Below are 18,196 nucleotides of genomic sequence, written 5' to 3'. Positions count from 1 at the left end.
GATTCACTTGAAAAAAAAAAAAAAAAACACCTCAGGATTAGTGTAACTGACCATCTTACGCATTATAAATTTTACCATCTGGACACAACTCATTCATCTTTTAAAGAAAAGTAATCCAGCTTAGGACTAATAACCTAACACTACTAATCAGTTTTCTGAAAGCAATCTTCTCAATAAGAAAAATAAACTCAAGATAGATAATTCAGTTGGTAAAGTGCTTCCCTTGCAAACATAAGGACCTGAGTTTGATCCCCAGAACCCAAGTAAGAAAGCTATATGTGTTGGTTTGAGTTTGTAATTCCAGCTCTGGGAAGGAGAAGGGGATCCTCGTGGCTCTCTAGCTAAGCAGCACAACCTAATCATCCAGCTCTGAGGAAAATGGGAGACCATCTCTAAAGAACAAGATTGATGACTCCTGGGAAGAACACCCAGGTTGACATCTGGCCTCCACACACATATACATACAGAGCTATACGTACAAATGCACCCACACTCCCCACCCCACATACACACGCAAGATAAAACTCATTCATAAAATTTGTTCATTGATTCCAGGAAGCATTTACCGACTCCAGTCTACTATAGTCATCAAGATGGTGAAGCAACCCGCTTCCCAGTCTTCAGAGGGAGGTAGACATGCAAACAGAGAACAGTGTGCCCCCACAGGTCTCAATGGAGAGAGCTGCCAAGTCATCTAGGCTCAGAGCAGGGACACCAGCCCTGATCTGAGCTCCAAGTCCCCAGCACCCCTGCTGCAAGACCTGAACTTGCCCCATCCTCTAGCCTCTTCTGTCTAGACCAAGGACACAGACCTAATGGGAAGCTTTGTCTTTTCTCCCTGGGCCCTGGGTATTGAGACATGGGCTCACCTCAGGGACCAGCACAGGGCTCATTCAGAGGTTAGCCCAGTCTAAAGCACATCACTCAAAGTATCTACCCCTCAGTCTGAGGGAAGTGGGTGGTGCTGACTTGTATGGGTCTCAGGCCACGTGGATGCAGCTTTGGAAAAATGGCCTGCTACCCCAGGTTTTGCAAAAGTTAGGCAGTTTTCTAGCAGACAACACAGTAAACAAGCAGAGTGAAATGAACTCTTGTGTTGGGCAGCACTCCAACACCAATGTGCGGTGCTCTGCTGACACTCGAGTCCGGGGTACCACAAGGGGAGTGGCGGACCTGCACTGGAGAGGCAGCGTGAGCAGCCCCTAGCCCTTGGTGTGGAGGAGGCCAGGGTCTGGATCGGATTTCATTTTTAGGGCGAGCGCATCAGGATGGCTGCTAGAGATGTGGAAAGGCTGGGGTGCTGCAACAGTGCAAACTTCAGTGGGCTGGCATGGCCTCTTAACAGCTTCCAGGAGTTAACCTGCAGTGTCAGGAATTATGGAGTCTGTTGTTAAGTTTCCAAGAATTTCGTGAACTGGTTGCTAAGATACAATCATGATTAAAGGTTGTAAATTTACAATTAAAATTTACTTTAAATCAAGTTCATCAAAACACACCCCTTCCTACTTTAGTACATTTTATTACCTAGATTGACAAGGCGGCCCACATCTATTTCACCTGTATAGAAGGAACGCTGCAGAATGGCTCAGCCCCCTTGACTATCCTAACGTGCTCACAGCAAGCCACTGACAAGACAGAAACCAGCAAGCCATATGGAACATGGAATTTTCTTTTTCCTTGTTAAACTGCTCTAGGGTACCGCTGAGTCTATGGTCAGACACTAAGAATGGAGAATTTGGCCAGTCCTTTGTTAACTGCTATGAGACTCCAAATCCATAAGGTGGCTCTCTGAACAAAAGAATCAGAGTGGGAACTGTGAGGTTTAACAGTCTTAAATAACTGGAATAAGACAGTAAGAGCATATGTAAATTCATGGCATCATTTGATCATTTTCTTCAACTGTGCCCTAGAATTTTAATTGGTGACTATGCACAGCTAAAATGGGGGTATGAATCAAGATAGCATGGCACTTGGAAACATATAATAGTCATTAATAAATATCAACCCCAAACCCCAACACAACTCCTGTGGCCCGTCCATTTCTGCTTCTAGACAAGTTCCCACACCTGCAACACAGGAGAGGTAGTCTTAGTGCCTGGCAGTTCCCGGACCCCAGAATAACATCTTGAAACTAGCACCAGGTGATTAAAAATGGAAAAGCACAGCAGAGTGCTTGTGTGCACAGGCTTTGAAGCCAGACAGAGCTGGACTCAGATCCTGACTAATCACAAAATGCAAGCTCTGATCATTGTCATTACGGACCTCCTCTGGGTTGTGAAGATTAGATAGCACACCACATTAAAAAGTGCTTAGAACCATGTCTAGCATGGAGTACGTTTTAAGTGCATTACCTATGATTACTATTGGGTTTGGGGTTTTTCTTCCAAACCATAGACCTTGGGTCAGGATTCTCTCTACTTTCTTTTCTGGTGCTACTCTTTCTCCATTTGTTTTGTTTGACTCAACCCACATGGTCAACTCAAGGATACAGCTGATTTACCTATATAACATGAGGAAATGTCAAGGTATCCAACATGCTCCTAAATCAGATTTGTATCGCACGGTAGCATGTGTCAGGTTTTAAGAGTGCTGAAGAGTCCTGACTTGAGCTATTTACCGTTTTCCCTTTGTCTTTCTTTTGGGTACCCCAGGATTACTAACACGGGTCTCTTGTTGAAACCAACTATATCCGAGTAATGTAAGATACTTGCTAAACTGCAGATTTTGGGGTGAAACCTGTACATTTTGCTAAGTAGTTGTCACTGGTCCTGAAGAGCCCAAAAGTAGTCCCTGAAGAGCTATCCTTCATTCTTTAATTTGCCAAGCATCTACTCTGTGTAAGGCCCTGAAGGTGGGGAGAGAGAGAGAGAGAGAGAGAGAGAGAGAGAGAGAGACAGAGAGAGAGAGAGACAGAGAAGAGAGAGGCTCCTGTCCTGCTTCCAAGCAAGTCTGGAGGCTGCAGGCTGCAGATCTGGCTTCTGGCTTTACAGCATTAGTCCAGCCCAGCCTGGAGCCCCAGGTAGAATTCCTGTCCTTGCCCTTCCTCACCTGCTGCCAGAACCCAGCCTTTGCACTTCAGAGCGGAAAGCCCCTGAGATCCACCAACTCCATTTCCACCCACTGTGTGTCCAAAAAAGCAACTATGATTTTCTGTTTTCAGATGTCATTGTCCCTCTGGGATTTGCTCAAGTCTCAACCCTTTTCTTCAGACTCAGTGAGCATTCTGTTTTTAAAGCTAGCACTTTCCCTTGAATAATAAGAAGAAGAAAAAGAAAAAAAAAAAGCAAAAAACCACCACTCCCCAACAGCCCTGGGGAAATCCCATTGGCCTTTGAATAAGAATTTCTAAAACCTCAAAATTGTACTTCACATATTTTGTAATAGAAAAAGTTCAGTCCCTTTCCGGGGAAAAGCCCTCTCTCAACTAAATCCACCACTTTTCAAGAAAACAGACATCTTACTAATTGTAATATCACCTAAGTATTAGTCTCTATAGTCCCAAAAGTTAGCTAGGAGAAGGCTCAGTGATTAAGAGTACCTATTACTCTGGCAGAGGACCTGAGTTCTGAGTTCTGTTCCCAGCACCCACATATGATAACTCACTACCACCCTGTAACTCCAGCACCAGAGAGATCCAATGCCTCTGGCCTCTGTGGGCTCCTGCACTCACATGCACAACCCCCCTCACACACACATACATGTAATTAAAAATAAATATTTAAAAAATTAGCAGTATTATAAGAAACAAGGAAAAGCAAAGTCTCAGAATGCCAAACTATCTCGACCATGTCTCAGTCTCTCCTTCATTTGTCTTATTGTTTAACATGCAACAATTCAAGATATTTCAAAGCAAAATAAGAATTACTGTTTCAGAGAAATGAAATCTAAAATGTAGACACGTGGTCACATTTTGCTTATGAGACAGCCTAATAATGCTTCTGTTTCCCATTCAGCAGCAGTCAGTGAAAGGAAAATATGTGCTTTTTCTTTTCACAGAGTATCCAAGTATACCTCCTCCATGAGTCCTCCCGAGGTAGACAAGGCCATAGAGATGGCCCTGCGTGCCTGGAGTACGGCGGTCCCTCTGAGCTTCATTAGAGTAAACTCAGGAGAAGCAGACATCATGATATCCTTTGAAACCGGAGGTACGGTGATGTTTCTTGAGGAATTGTTCCAATACTGTTCTTTCTACAGACTTACCAGTAGGATCAGCACAATGCTCCATCACATGGTACTGGGATGGGCAGAGGCCAAGACCTTAGCAAAGAGCTACCTCTGCCTGGAACATAGAACCAGAGCAGTTCTTAGCATTTCTTGTCATTAGCAGACTCCATGGCAGAACGGTCATTGGGAAGAGCTTTCATTACAGCTTTGCCTCCCATCAGCTTTAGCTTTCCCTCTGGTTAGGAGACCAACTGACCTCACTCCTTCGTAGGTTTTACATGTGAAAGCTTATCAATATTTGACACTTCCTTAAATTGTATTGTGCAATCCAAACAGAAAGCACATTTTTGGTTCAGTTGACTAAAACCCCCTCAGCTGAATTGAATTTTGAAAGCTCTGTCACCAACAAGTTCACATTTCAGCCTTCAGACCGGTCGCTATCAGACGTCCCTCAGTTCTTTCTCCCATCATCTGTGGCATAGACACAGTCTACCATATGCTGTGTGTCGCAATAAAAACCACCACAACAAAGCTTTTCTATTTCCAGTGCTGACTTCGAAGTACAAAACAGTCCTTTTGTTTTTCAGTGGGAAGTCACTCCTTGGCACGTGACCTTATTATTTTAAATATTGGGCCTGGAGAGTTGGCTCCATAGTTAAGCATGCCTGCTGCTCTTCCAGAGGACCCTTGTCAGTGGTTCACAACCCCTGTAACTCCAACTCCAGGGGATCCAATGCCATCTTCTGGCCTCTGAGGGCAACCATATTCATGCACACGCACACACACACACACACAATAAAAATAAATCCTTAAAAAATGAATATTGTGGGGGCTGGAGAGATGGATGACTCAGTGGTTAAGAGCACTGGCTACTCTTGTAGAGGACCTGGATTTGGTTCCCAGCACCCACATGGTGTCTAACAACCATCTGTAACTCCAGTCCCAGGGTATCTGACACCTGTGGTTAAGAGCACTGGCTACTCTTGTAGAGGACCTGGATTTGGTTCCCAGAACCCACATGGTGTCTAACAACCATCTGCAACTCCAGTCCCAGGGTATCTGACACCCTCTTCTGGCCTCTGCAACCATTGCATGCACAGGTGCATTCACATGCATGCATGCAGAACACTCATACACATAAATAAAAACAAATAATCCAAAAAATTATTAAAATAAATACTGAAAGTGAATTTAGTGTTAATATTATTCAGAATGTTGCCCATTCTTCTGTGTTCCTCAGTATTGCTAGGGTTTAATCCTGTTGGTGTTTCCTGCTGTTTAGATCATGGGGATTCCTATCCATTCGATGGGCCTCGGGGGACTCTGGCCCATGCATTTGCACCTGGAGAAGGCCTGGGAGGAGACACGCATTTCGACAATGCCGAGAAGTGGACTATGGGGATGAATGGTATATATGCACAATTCACCATAGCTGGAAAATATTGTACGTTCTCCTGGGCCTCCATCATGAAACCTTGAGGTTCAACGTCCCTAGCCACCCTTTAACTAGGGGGGCTGGCTAGGAAAAACAAGTAAGCCAAAATCCCAAAAGGGAACCCCACAGGGAAAAAGACCATCCCAAGCTGATGCTGTAGATTTGTCTGTTTCTAAGCCCATAATCTAGAGAACCAGTCCTCTGCCCAGTGCTGTCTTTTTGTTCAGTTATACAGCATGTACTGATTTTTTACCTGTGCTTAAAAATGGGCTATATTTAGAAATGATCCCCCAAAAGGAGTCAGTATTCTCCTGAGAAGTGCAACAGAGAAGACTATAAAGGTTCCAGAATGCTGGGCAGGTTGTCTGGAAATCTTTAGTGTGAAACATGTGGATAAAAAGGAGTAGGCACTCAGGCACACACACACACACACACCTAACATATAAAAAGTATGACACTTTGGTATAGTGGTTAGGATTCCAACTTTGATGTCAAGTAAATTAAAATCTCAAATCTTGGTTCCACCAACTATTAACTATAATCTTGGAAAATTTATTTCAACTCTCCTAACCTAGGTTCCTCAATGCATTCGTTAAAATAATAAACACTCATACTAAGTTGGTATGAAAACTGAGATTTATTTTTAAGTGAATTCAACTTCTTTGTAAGCTTCTAATCTGCCTATAGCAGGAGATAATTTTACCATGTTGTATTACATTCGGTTTGTATTCAGCAATAAAACCAAGTTAAAGTATTTTTCAAAGGGTGTAGACTGTAATAGCACAAAGTGATTCAAGCATCTGGAATCCACATCTGTGTGTGGCTGCCACCACTGGCTCCAGGGCCCTTTGTTATCCATCTATACCACAAAAGGATGATGAAAGGAACTAGAATGAAGTCAGAGAAGTCAGGTGCTAGAATCGGTCTCCAACCTCTGACTAATCCATTTATGAAAAAGAGATGAGCTGACTGTGACATGGTCATAAATCCCACTGTACAGACAAGAGAGAGAACACAAACCTGTGTTGATACTGCCTCCCTCTCTCGTGTTGTTTAGGTTTCAATTTATTTACCGTCGCTGCACATGAATTTGGCCATGCCCTGGGCCTGGCCCACTCCACAGATCCATCAGCACTGATGTACCCAACTTATAAGTACCAGAACCCCTTCAGATTCCACCTCCCCAAGGATGACGTGAAAGGGATCCAAGCATTGTACGGTATGATCTCTACACTTCTTTGACCCTAACCCTCAAAGTGGCAGGCATTTAGTCTCCAAGTCAGAAAAGTGCACTTTGCAGGAGTTGCCTGCTTAGAAAAAGAAGAAGCAGGAACCACAGCCCCAGATGAGTACTGGCTTCACAAGCAGGTTCTCTAGAAGCTTCCTTTAAACAGCAAACCCCTTCAGTGTACTTCAACTCCATGAGAATTCATTCTATCTTTCCTGGGTTCTGAGGAAAGGTTTGAGAACAGTATAGGATGGCAAAATATATGCAAAATAATAACAATAATAATTAGAAAACATACATAAAACATCAAATTAGTGAAAAGGAAAATTTTAATTACAAAGAAATAATTAAGGGATAGCCAGGTGTAGTGGTGCATAGCTATAATCCCAACACTTGGACGCTGGGGCAAGACCTGAAAGACCAAGGCTAGACTGATCAAGGCCAGGAGACCCTGTCCATCACAGAGAAACAAATGAAACAAGAAAAATAATTAAAGGCAATTTACAAAATTTATTTATAATTAAGAATACCTGTACCTATTAAATAAACTACATGTAACAATAAAACGATAGCAACCACCTTTCACATAATATTTCTGTTCTTTGAGAATTTCATACATACCTACAATATATTTTGATCATATTTACTTTTTATGCCACCCCCCAACTTCCTTAAAGCCTCCCAACTTCAGGTTCACTGTCCAATTAGTGCTGCCCATATATACATGAATGTAGGGTCACAAACTGGAGTATGATTGGCCTACAAAGGGCCACACTCATGTAAGAGTCAGAAAACTCACTCTCCCTCCGAAACCATCAACTATCCATCAATAGCTTTCCCCCAGGGATGGGGGCTTATGAACCCCTTTCTCCCCCCATGCTAGCAACCACATATTTATTTATTTTATTATTAAATACAATCACTTTATTGTAATGAACTCACAAATAAAAGCATCACATCTCTACCAAACAAAAAAGGCTGTTTTTCTAGTCTTAACTCTGTATAGCTTTTTTTCTCTTCTTTTTGTGATAAATAAATGCTTAAAAATGTATTTGATTTGAAAGTACAAGACCCTGAGCAAAGCTCCATTGGTTTGGAACGGCCATTTTAACTGTATAGAAGCTCATAGAGACACATGGAGTCTGGCACCAGGCGAGTGTCTACAGCCATTTTTTTAAAGCAATTTCTAGGTGTCAAATGCCTCTACTAAGTGGTTTTCAGGCATTATTTAGTTCTCACAACAGCATTCATAGACAGACCCTCTACTCCCAATTTACAATGTAGGAGCCAAGACTTTGAAAGTTTTATTACTTGTTTCATATCATACAACTAACAACTGGGGATGCCAGGATGGAAACCCAGGTCTACCAGTCATGCAGACAATATTGTCACACACGGTGTGAAAGTGTGCTGACGTCTGCAGTGCTCTGGAGCAGACGTGTACACGCTCTTAAGCACCTGCCATCATTTTGACATTTTGACTCTTTGACTCCTAGGACCCCGGAAAACATTCCCAGGAAAACCCACTGTACCCCATGTCCCCCCACACACACCATCCATACCCGACCTCTGTGACTCCAGTTCGTCCTTTGATGCAGTGACAATGCTGGGAAATGAGCTTCTGTTTTTCAAGGACAGGTAAGCCTGAGATGTGCCAACCCTAACAGCCTCCGCTTACCTCCAGACCAGCATCGCTGCCCATCCTTGTTGCCAGTGTGGCTGAAGGTCTCGCAGAAATGCTGTCCTCAGTGGCAACAGGGTGAGTGACAAAGTCTTCGGAGACACACAACTTCCCTGCTGTGGTCTCTGTGCTTTTCTCGCTGAGTGCTTCCCATACAGCTACAGTGTCTATCTATTCAAACCACGGTCATGGTAGAAGCTAGAAGCCCTAATGTCCAGGTGAAGTAGCTCAAACGCAGCAGGTCAGCTTCCCAGGGCAACAGTTCAGTGCTGAGCTAGCACATCAGCCAACATCTGTTCTGTTTATTGCTATGTGCCTAGTGAAAGGTATAGTAAAGGTATAGAATTTCTAAAACATGAGATTTTATTAGTTGTCGGTGTGTGGTAGGGCACAGAATGTGGTGATGTCAAACCGCTGAGCAATTTCATTCACTTATGATTGTTTTCTTTAAAAAGAGCACATACTCTTCTTCTTACAGAGAACCAAAGTTCATTTCCCAGCACCCATGTCAGGCAACTCACAACTCACCTGTAATTCCAGCTCTGGAGGACCCAGTACCCTCCTCTGGCCTCTCTAGGCGACTGCACTCATGTATACATAACCCCACATAGACACACATGCGTAAACATAATTAAAAATTTGTAAATTGTTTTAAAAAGCAAAGCCAGGCAGGGTATGGTGGTGCAGACCTTTAATCCTAGCAAGGGAGGCAGATTTCTGTGAGATGGGGGCCAGCCTGGTCTACTTAGCAAATGCCAGGCCATCTAGGGGTATAGGGAAACACTGTCTCAAAAAGACCAAAACAAAAGCAAAGGTATCTCCTCCCCACCGAAAAGCTCTGTTTAGCAATTTCAAGTGACCATTTGAAGATGATGTCTTTTTTCACTCAATCTTGCTTCTGAATGCTGAGGCCAGCAGAGAGGTGAGGGACATCTGGAAAACAATAACCAGAGGAGAGACTGGAGAGGGGGGGTGGCTGATAAGAAGGTATGTGGTGAGCTACTGTGGTAGAACAGGTTATTCCACAGAACTGAAAGATCTGTAAGAAAAGCAAGAGTGGATTTACCTCTAACCCAGCATGGGCCTGGTGCCTGTCCTTGACCTCTGCAAAATGAGGACATTTTTGATGACAGTGACCTCGATGTACCCAGAGCTTACCACACTAAGCACCTGTGATCAGACCCTTACAATACTTCTGTGACGTGTAAAATAGTCTCTTTTTACAAGACGTGGACAGGATGGACAACTTGTTAAGGGGAGAAGAGAAGTTAGGGTCCAAACCTATTCTGTCATACTCCAGAGCCCATACCCCTAACCATCCAGCTCTGTTGCCTCCTCAAGTGCCTTTCAGAACCGAAATCCCTTGACTCGATGATGGTCCCCCAGGGTCCAAACCTATTCTGTCATACTCCAGAGACCATCCCCCTAACCATCCAGCTCTGTTGCCTCCTCAAGTGCCTTTCAGAACCGAAATCCCTTGCCTCGATGATGGTCCCCCAGGGTCCAAACCTATTCTGTCATACTCCAGAGACCATCCCCCTAACCATCCAGCTCTGTTGCCTCCTCAAGTGCCTTTCAGAACCGAAATCCCTTGCCTCGATGATGGTCCCCCAGGGTCCAAACCTATTCTGTCATACTCCAGAGACCATCCCCCTAACCATCCAGCTCTGTTGCCTCCTCAAGTGCCTTTCAGAACCGAAATCCCTTGCCTCGATGATGGTCCCCCAGGGTCCAAACCTATTCTGTCATACTCCAGAGACCATCCCCCTAACCATCCAGCTCTGTTGCCTCCTCAAGTGCCTTTCAGAACCGAAATCCCTTGCCTCGATGATGGTCCCCCAGGGTCCAAACCTATTCTGTCATACTCCAGAGACCATCCCCCTAACCATCCAGCTCTGTTGCCTCCTCAAGTGCCTTTCAGAACCGAAATCCCTTGACTCGATGATGGTCCCCCAGGGTCCAAACCTATTCTGTCATACTCCAGAGACCATCCCCCTAACCATCCAGCTCTGTTGCCTCCTCAAGTGCCTTTCAGAACCGAAATCCCTTGACTTGATGATGGTCCCCCACCAGCTGCTTCCAAAAGTCCCAACATGCTTGCAAAGCCTGGGGAAAGAACAAAGAATTCTTTGAAGTCACAGTTTTGCCTCCTCAAGTGCCTTTCAGAACCGAAATCCCTTGACTTGATGATGGTTCCCCACCAGCTGCTTCCAAAAGTCCCAACATGCTTGCAAAGCCTGGGCAAAGAACAAAGAATTCTTTGAAGTCACAGATTGGCAACAAAGGAGTCACTATTTACCAAGGTCTGTCTGCTCGCTCCCAGCCTGGAATTCCCCATCATCAAAAGTCATCTATTGGTGGGACACTTCAGGCTGTGACATAGTAACCACACAGTTTGTCTCCAAAACTGAACAGACGCAATGCCTTTTGAAGTTTCCATTGGATTGTTAATCTCCATGGTATAGGGATGTTCACACAAATGCTCTGCTAAAGTGAACTAAACTTCAGTTAGAATAAGCTAAAAGGGGTGTGTGTGTGTGTGTGTGTGTGTGTGTGTGTGTTCCTTACATACAGAACAAAATACTAAGGCTATTTCAGACTTTCTCTGTCACTTAAGGAAAAGAAGAGAAAAACTACTAGATTTTCAGGCATTCTAAAATTATATTCACAGCTTTTGGGTGCCAAGAACATTTTTAACATGTAATTACTGTGTATGTGTCTGTGTGTCTGTGTGTGTCTGTGTACAGGTGTGCATGTGCCATGTATGCTGTGGAAGTAAGAGGACAACCTCCAGGCGTAGTTTCTCTCCTTCTGCCCTATGGGTCCTGGGGACTGGGCTTGCCAGTAGCGCCGTTACTTGCTGAGCTATTTCACTAGTTCTGGATTTTGTTTTGGAGGGTTTAGTTTTGGTTTGGGTTTGGGTTTTTTGATTTGAGGCTTTTGAAACAGGGATGCACTATGTAGCCCAGGTTGGCCTTACTCTCACTGTGTCACCCAAGCTAGACTTGAACTCTGGATCCTTCTATTTTCGCCTTTAGAATGTTAGAATTACAGGCATGTACCACCATGCCCAGTTAGGACTTTTATCCAATATAAGTTAACAAGTAAAATCAAGGATATCACAATTAGCTACAGATCTTAAATGAATAATAGACTTTTAGAAATGGAGTAAGCATAAAGTTCAGATCCCTCACTTTAAAGATAAGAAAACTAATCATAAACCCTAGCCCCACAGAATGTCCCCTAAGGGCCAGGTCTCCTGACTCCTGTCATTAACATAGGAAATCTTGCTGGGTATGAAATGAAACTGCAAATAAAGCACTGATTTTAACCAGAATGAACATGTGTGTTTGCACTCTCGCATATTTGAGTTCCTAAAAAAATCACCTCAGACTGTTCCAGACTGTTCACCTGCAGCTTCCCGCCCAGCCACAAGGAGAATTGTCTTTCCCCTTCTCAAAAGTGAATGCTTTCTTTAGCTTTTAAAAATCCTTTAGAAATGATCACATTTTAAGAGACACATACCTTGGATTAGAATGTAAAAAAAATAAACACCTTTAGAGGTTACAACTAGAAATTGTGTATGAGAAAGATGAACATAAGAGACATTTTGAAGGACTCACACTCATGATCAGGATGCTCATGTCATAAGGAAAACAGTGGCAAGAAGCATCCAGGACAGCAGAGCCTCCTGGCTGTCACAGCAGCGTGGCTCACTGGGGGACACCAAGAGGTTGTGTCCGCAACATGAAGTCCCTGTTAGATGCGTCAGGCTTACGGTGGTGACAGTTCCAGCAGGATTTTACAGAGATGGGTTCTGCTCAGGGAAGTCTTTGCTGGAAACTTTATGGGTTTAGAATGTTTCACATGGAGCTAAAGGGGAAAGTTAAGAACAGATCTACGTAGAGAATGAAGAGAAAGTGACGGACTGTAAGGCAGGGAATCTTTTTGAAAAAAATATTTTTATACATCTTAATCGTATTCAGCTCCCCCTTCCCTATCTGCACCCCCCTCAGACCACCCACAGGATTTAACACATTCTGTCATATGTTAAGGCCTATTGAGTCAAGTTTGTATCCCCAGATGTTCCTTGGTGTGAGTTCATCCCCTGGAGCCTATTCAGCCTACCTAGAGTCACTGCCTTAAAGAAGATCAATTCTTCTTCACCCAGCAGTGATCAGCTGCCAATAGTTCCTTGCCAAAGCTGTGGCCTCCTGCCCATTTCCTCAGTTCCGTGCTGGTTTTTGTCTGCTTGAATTTGCATGGGCCTGGTGCCTGCTGTCACCATTGCTGTAAGTTCATATGAGCAAGGCCCCAGGAGCCTGTGAGATTCTGTTTCCTTATGGTCATGCATCTCCTCCCTTGGCTCTTACAATCTTTCCTCCCTCTCTTCCACAATGGTCCCTGAGCCCTGAGTGGGTGAAGCTTAATATAGGAGTCCTGTCCAGGAGCCCACACTCTGCAGTCTCTTATTCTCTACACTTTGTAAAGTTGTAGTCTTTTGTGTTCCTGGCTCTCTGTTGCATGAGGGATCTTCACTGATGAGATTTGGGAGATGCATTAGTGTCCTCTCTACCCCTTGTTCCACTGTGTTCCCTTAGCCCTAGGTATAGAGGTTCCATTGTAGATGTGTCACTTAGGGTTGGGCATCTCACAGACACTTCTTCTCTGTGTGTGAGCAGTTGTGGAACTCTGCAAGAGTTTCCATCTGTTGCAAAAGAAGCTTCTTCGATGACAGGTGACTGGCGTACTGCCTATAAATACAAAGATCCATATTTAGCATAGAGCAAGAAATTATGTTTGTCTAGGGATGTGACAGACTTAGTGTTTTCTCTAGGATATATGACCTCTCCAGCCATGCGTATTTGCCTATGTTTACAGTGCCACCCATGAGCTCCCTCCCGTTGAGCAGGCTTTAAGTCCAGTCATTCTCCACTGAGGATCCTTCTCAGGAACGCCTTGCCTGGTCGGTAGTTTTTGTTAGACGAGAGTTGGAATGTCAGGGGCTTATATACTTGCTCAAGCATTTAAATCCCTTTTACTGCCCCCCCCAATTTTTTATACAACCTTGGGTATTTATGTATATAAAATCAAATATTTACCAGTAACAAATCATAAAGAAATTTATTTTAAAATAATTTTAGAGTGTATATACATTTATCATTTATTAAGGATGAAAGCAAATTTCCATACTGATGAGATATATGTGCTTGTTTATCTAACACAGTATAATTCAAAGATACCCGATTTTGATACATAGTAAGGAATGATAGTAGGAATGATAGTAGGAAAGTCTTTGTTTCTATGTTAAATAATCATGCTTCTGTAAGTTCAGAAAATGGTAAAAACAGATTCATGATGAGCAATCTGCTGGCATCTTAGTCCAGGTGTTTCTGGCAATGTTCATTGGTGCTTTGTGATGTGACTGCCCTGTTAGTGCTCAGAGCCAAGGCTATGGTAAAGTCCCAAAGGTCAGTGATCCTAGAACCACCTGCAATTCACTACACGTTTGATTTTGAATTCATTTTTGGTCATTGTATGATCAGAAACTTCTAACTGTTGCCATGATTTTTCCCAAACCCCCACATTTGGTTACCAAGGAGCTTCATACAAGGCTGGGAACGGCAGTTTAAGCAGCTTTGGTCTAAGCACTAAACCCAGGAAATGACTGCAGAGACAAAGTGAAGCCGCATTCCCCAGTTCACGGCATTAATAACAGCTGACATTTCATGCTCATTAGTAAGGTGCTAAGTATTACACTGAGCATTTTACATATATTGCTCATTTAATCCACATGGCTATTGTCTCCCACTGCTTTTTATTAGTTTATTTAACTTAATGTGTATATGAGTGTGTGTGGTGTACATGCAAATATGTGCTCAGATGTACACACCCTAGCATGCCCACACGGAGGTCAGACGAGGACATCCAATGTCCTGCTCTCACTCTACACCTTATTCCCTTAATACAGGATCTTTCACTGAACCTGGAGCTAGGCTTGTGACTAGCAAACCCCTCCTGTCTCTGCCCCACACAGTGCTGGGGTTACAGGAACGTACATCCAGCTTTTCATGTGGGTGCTGGGGATTTGAACTCAGGACCTCATACTTGTACAGCTCACCCACTGAGCCACCTTCCTAGGCCTCTTCTGCTGGCTTTTAACTTCCATTGACTTGGCATCAAGATACAAAATCCTTCCGGTGAAGTCCCAAACAAATCAGGGACAGAAAGCTTTTGTTTCATATTCCACGTTCAACAGTAGAAAATGCTGCTGGGGTTACCAAATCAAGGTCTGAAGAGAAGGAACTGCTTGGCCGGGATAATTCAGCAAGGTAGACAGTGAGGCAGGGAGGGGACCATGGCCGGTGTCACAGAGCACATGGTGGGGGTGACCATGGCAGGTGTCACAGAACACATGGGAGCATTGCAAGTGCTAGATATAGGCCATCCACTTAAAATTTGTGTTGGGACTGGAGAGGTGGCTCAGCAGTTAAGAGCACTGGCTGCTCTGTCAGAGAATCTGGGTTCTATTCCCAGTACCCACATGCTAGCTAACAACCATCCACAACTCCAGTTCCAGGGGATTTGACACCCTCTTCTGATCTTCATGGGTATTGTATGACACAGGTGCACTTACATGCATGCAAGTAATACACTTGTACACATAAAATAATTTTTAATCAGTTTGAAATCTTGTTTCCCAGGATTTCATGGGCTTGAAGAAAGCCTGCCTGATCTAGAACCAAGTCTCTCTCCTCTACACTCTTTCTGAGGCTCTGCCTTTTCAATGAAGGTTGCTTCATTGAAATTTTACAGTGTGTGCTTACTTGGACTAATTTTGATAAGTTAAGAATCCAGACAGAGGTAGAAGGTAAACTAAGACCTCTGACTGGTATTTCTGAACTCTCCTAGTGTGGATGGAGCCTTTCCGTGTATGCACGGGTTGTGGCTTATGAAACTGTATCCCCCGAGCTCTTCAGGGTATAAATGCTCCAAGGGGGCTACACACCGCACTAGCTGTTTTTAAACCACATCATTCTCACACGTGAGTTTTTACTTTTATAAGCTGTATTTTTCTTGGCTTTGGTGAACTAGACAATGCAAAGTTGATCTTCTGGCCTTTGAAACACTCTAAGACAAGCAGCCCTGATTAGTGAGCCCCAAAATGAACAGCCTTTTAGCCAGGGACGTGATGGCATGTACAAAATTTCCAGGAACAAATTTAGAAGGAAATTTACCTATACTGATGAACTCTATGTTTAAAATCTACTTAGGGAGCTGGGCATGGTGGTGCACACACCTTTAATCCCAGTACTCAGGAGGCAGAAGCAGGCAGATCTCCATGAGATCAAGGCCAGCCTGGTCTACATAGTGGGTTCCAGTCAGCTGGGGCTACAGGGAGACCCTGTCTCAAAAAGACCTAGAAAGAAAGAGAGAGAGAGAGACAGACAGAGAGAGAGACAGAGACAGAGAGACAGAGACAGAGACAGAGACAGAGAGGAAGAGACAGAGACAGAGAGACAGAGACAGAGAAGAAAATATCTCTTCTTCCTTAAAAGTAAGAACAGTGAAGGAGAGTGTGGGCTGCTGTTGGTGGAAAGCAAAGCCTCCCATCCTACTTGAGCTCCACAGTCCATGAAACTGGGTTGAAGACCTCACCTGAAAATGAAAGACCCATGGATCAGCCTAGGGAGGAGCAGAGCAAACATGGGTACTTTTTTTTTTGTTTTTGAGACAGGGTCTCCCCGTAGCCCCAGCTGGCCTGGAACTCACTATGTAGACCAGGCTGGTCTCCATATCACAGAGATCTGCCTGCCTCTGCCTCTTGAGTGCTGGGATTAAAGGTATGCGCCACCACGCCCAGCTACAGTGCTTCTTAAACCATGGGTTATGACTATATGGTGGGGTCACTGAATGTGGAGGAACTGAAAGATTCGACAACAGTAAAAAGTTTCTGGAGAGATGGCTCAGTGGTTAAGAACAGTAGTTGTTCTTGCAGAAGACTCGGGTTTGAATCCCAGCACCCACATGGCCAGCACCCACATGGCAGCTAACAACTGTCCGTAACTCCAGTTCCAGGGGATCCGACAGCCTCTTCTGACCTCCACAGGCATTGCACGACATGGGTGCACTTACCTACATGCAGGCTATGTACGCATACACATAAAATAAAAATAGTAAATATTTTTTTTAAGTTTCTGAATAGGCAGTGACCAAGAAAATCATTTAAAATGAAACATGTAATGAATCCTAGGTGTTCACTGGTATCACTCACCATGCTGCACTGCATGCGGCCTCAGTTGTAAAGATGCAACATGGGCCACTGCACCAAGCATGCTGTCATAGCCTGCAGTACAATAAATACTGCCTGAGATGCCTCAGCTCAGATCCGAGACTACTGTATATTATGAGTTGCAGTGTACATGCAAAGTTTTCTGGAATTACAGAGACATAATTCTTGAATTACAACAAATGAAGACTTTTAATGTTTTCCTACAGTCAACCCTCAGTATGTAACTATCAAATTAGTGATTGGATTGTGTTAGATAAACATTCACATCCATCTCATTAGTAAGCAAATTTACTTTTATTGTTAATAAATCTTAAAATAACACTACAACAAAGGAATTATTTTTGGTCTATTTTGAGACAGGGTCTCCCTATAGCCCCAGCTGACCTGGAATTCACTTTGTAGACCAGGCTGGCCTCGAACTCACAGGGATCTGCCTACCTCTGTCTCCCAAGTGCTGGGACTAAAGGCGTGCGCCACCATGCCCGGCTACAAGAAAGGAATTTTTAATTAAAATAAATTTCTTTATGATTTATTATCCATAAATGTTTGATTTGTATACTTTTTGTATACCTATATACCTGGATTGCATAGAATTTCCCAGGAGAAAAGGAATCATGTGTAGGGAAAGGTTTTAGAAGCCCTGGGGCATAACACAAAAAGAGTAAAGGTTCAGGCCAGGGTAGTATTCTATTACTTAGCAAGGTCCAGAATTCATTTCCTAGTCAAAAAACAAAACAAAACAAAACAAAACAAAGGGTAAAGAGCATGGATCAAAGATGCACCAGGCACTATGCTAAGCCCCAGGATAAAAAGGTGAAAAAAACATGATCCTGCCCACTCCCCCTGGACTTTGGGGACAGGTGCAGAGATGAAAGAGGCTCTGTGAAGATAGATATTAGTAACAACCTCATATTGAATAATTAGCTGGTGTTCTAGTAAAAGGAAATGAAAATCTCATATACTATGAAGTTCATTGATCAAATACATTCTTCTCCACCCCATGGCACTAACCAACAAATATTTATTAAATGTTGCTTATGTTCCAGGCACAGTGTTAGCCACTAGATACACAAGGGTAAATAATGGGGCTAAATATCTTATCGGCTGGTCTATAATAAGCTCCATTGGTTTTCCTTCTTCATCAATTAGTTTGCATGATCTATTCATTTCTTTTTGTTACATAGCTCCCATAGGTCCTGTAGCTGTTCTTTTCCAGCAGGTCTATTTGGGAGGAGATTATATTTTAAATTCGTTTACAGATATATTGACAAATTGCCTACTTTATTCTATTTTTATTTTTTGCTCTAACATTACAAATCCTCTGAGTCTGTGTTCTATTTTTTATTATTTGTCAAACATCATTTTTCTTCACTAGTTGATAAAAAGTCTTTATGA

The 18,196-nt window shown here is 43.4% G+C and overlaps 1 protein-coding gene across 1 annotated transcript in view; it reads left to right on the top strand.

Moving 5' to 3' along the window:
* Positions 1-18,196, top strand: part of Mmp20 (matrix metallopeptidase 20) — a 48,305-nt gene that overhangs the window by 9,212 nt on the left and 20,897 nt on the right. Inside the window, exons 3-6 of the mRNA XM_008829897.1 lie at positions 3,997-4,145; positions 5,447-5,572; positions 6,657-6,818; positions 8,324-8,465. Of these exons, the coding sequence (XP_008828119.1) occupies positions 3,997-4,145; positions 5,447-5,572; positions 6,657-6,818; positions 8,324-8,465 (579 nt within the window). The remainder of the gene's footprint in view (positions 1-3,996; positions 4,146-5,446; positions 5,573-6,656; positions 6,819-8,323; positions 8,466-18,196) is intronic.

Source organism: Nannospalax galili, unplaced genomic scaffold (genome assembly GCF_000622305.1).
Source record: "Nannospalax galili isolate Female #2095 unplaced genomic scaffold, S.galili_v1.0 scaffold1750, whole genome shotgun sequence".
Taxonomy (NCBI): Eukaryota; Metazoa; Chordata; class Mammalia; order Rodentia; family Spalacidae; genus Nannospalax; species Nannospalax galili.
Note: the sequence above shows the minus strand (reverse complement) of the source record. Positions and strands in the feature narration are given on the sequence as shown.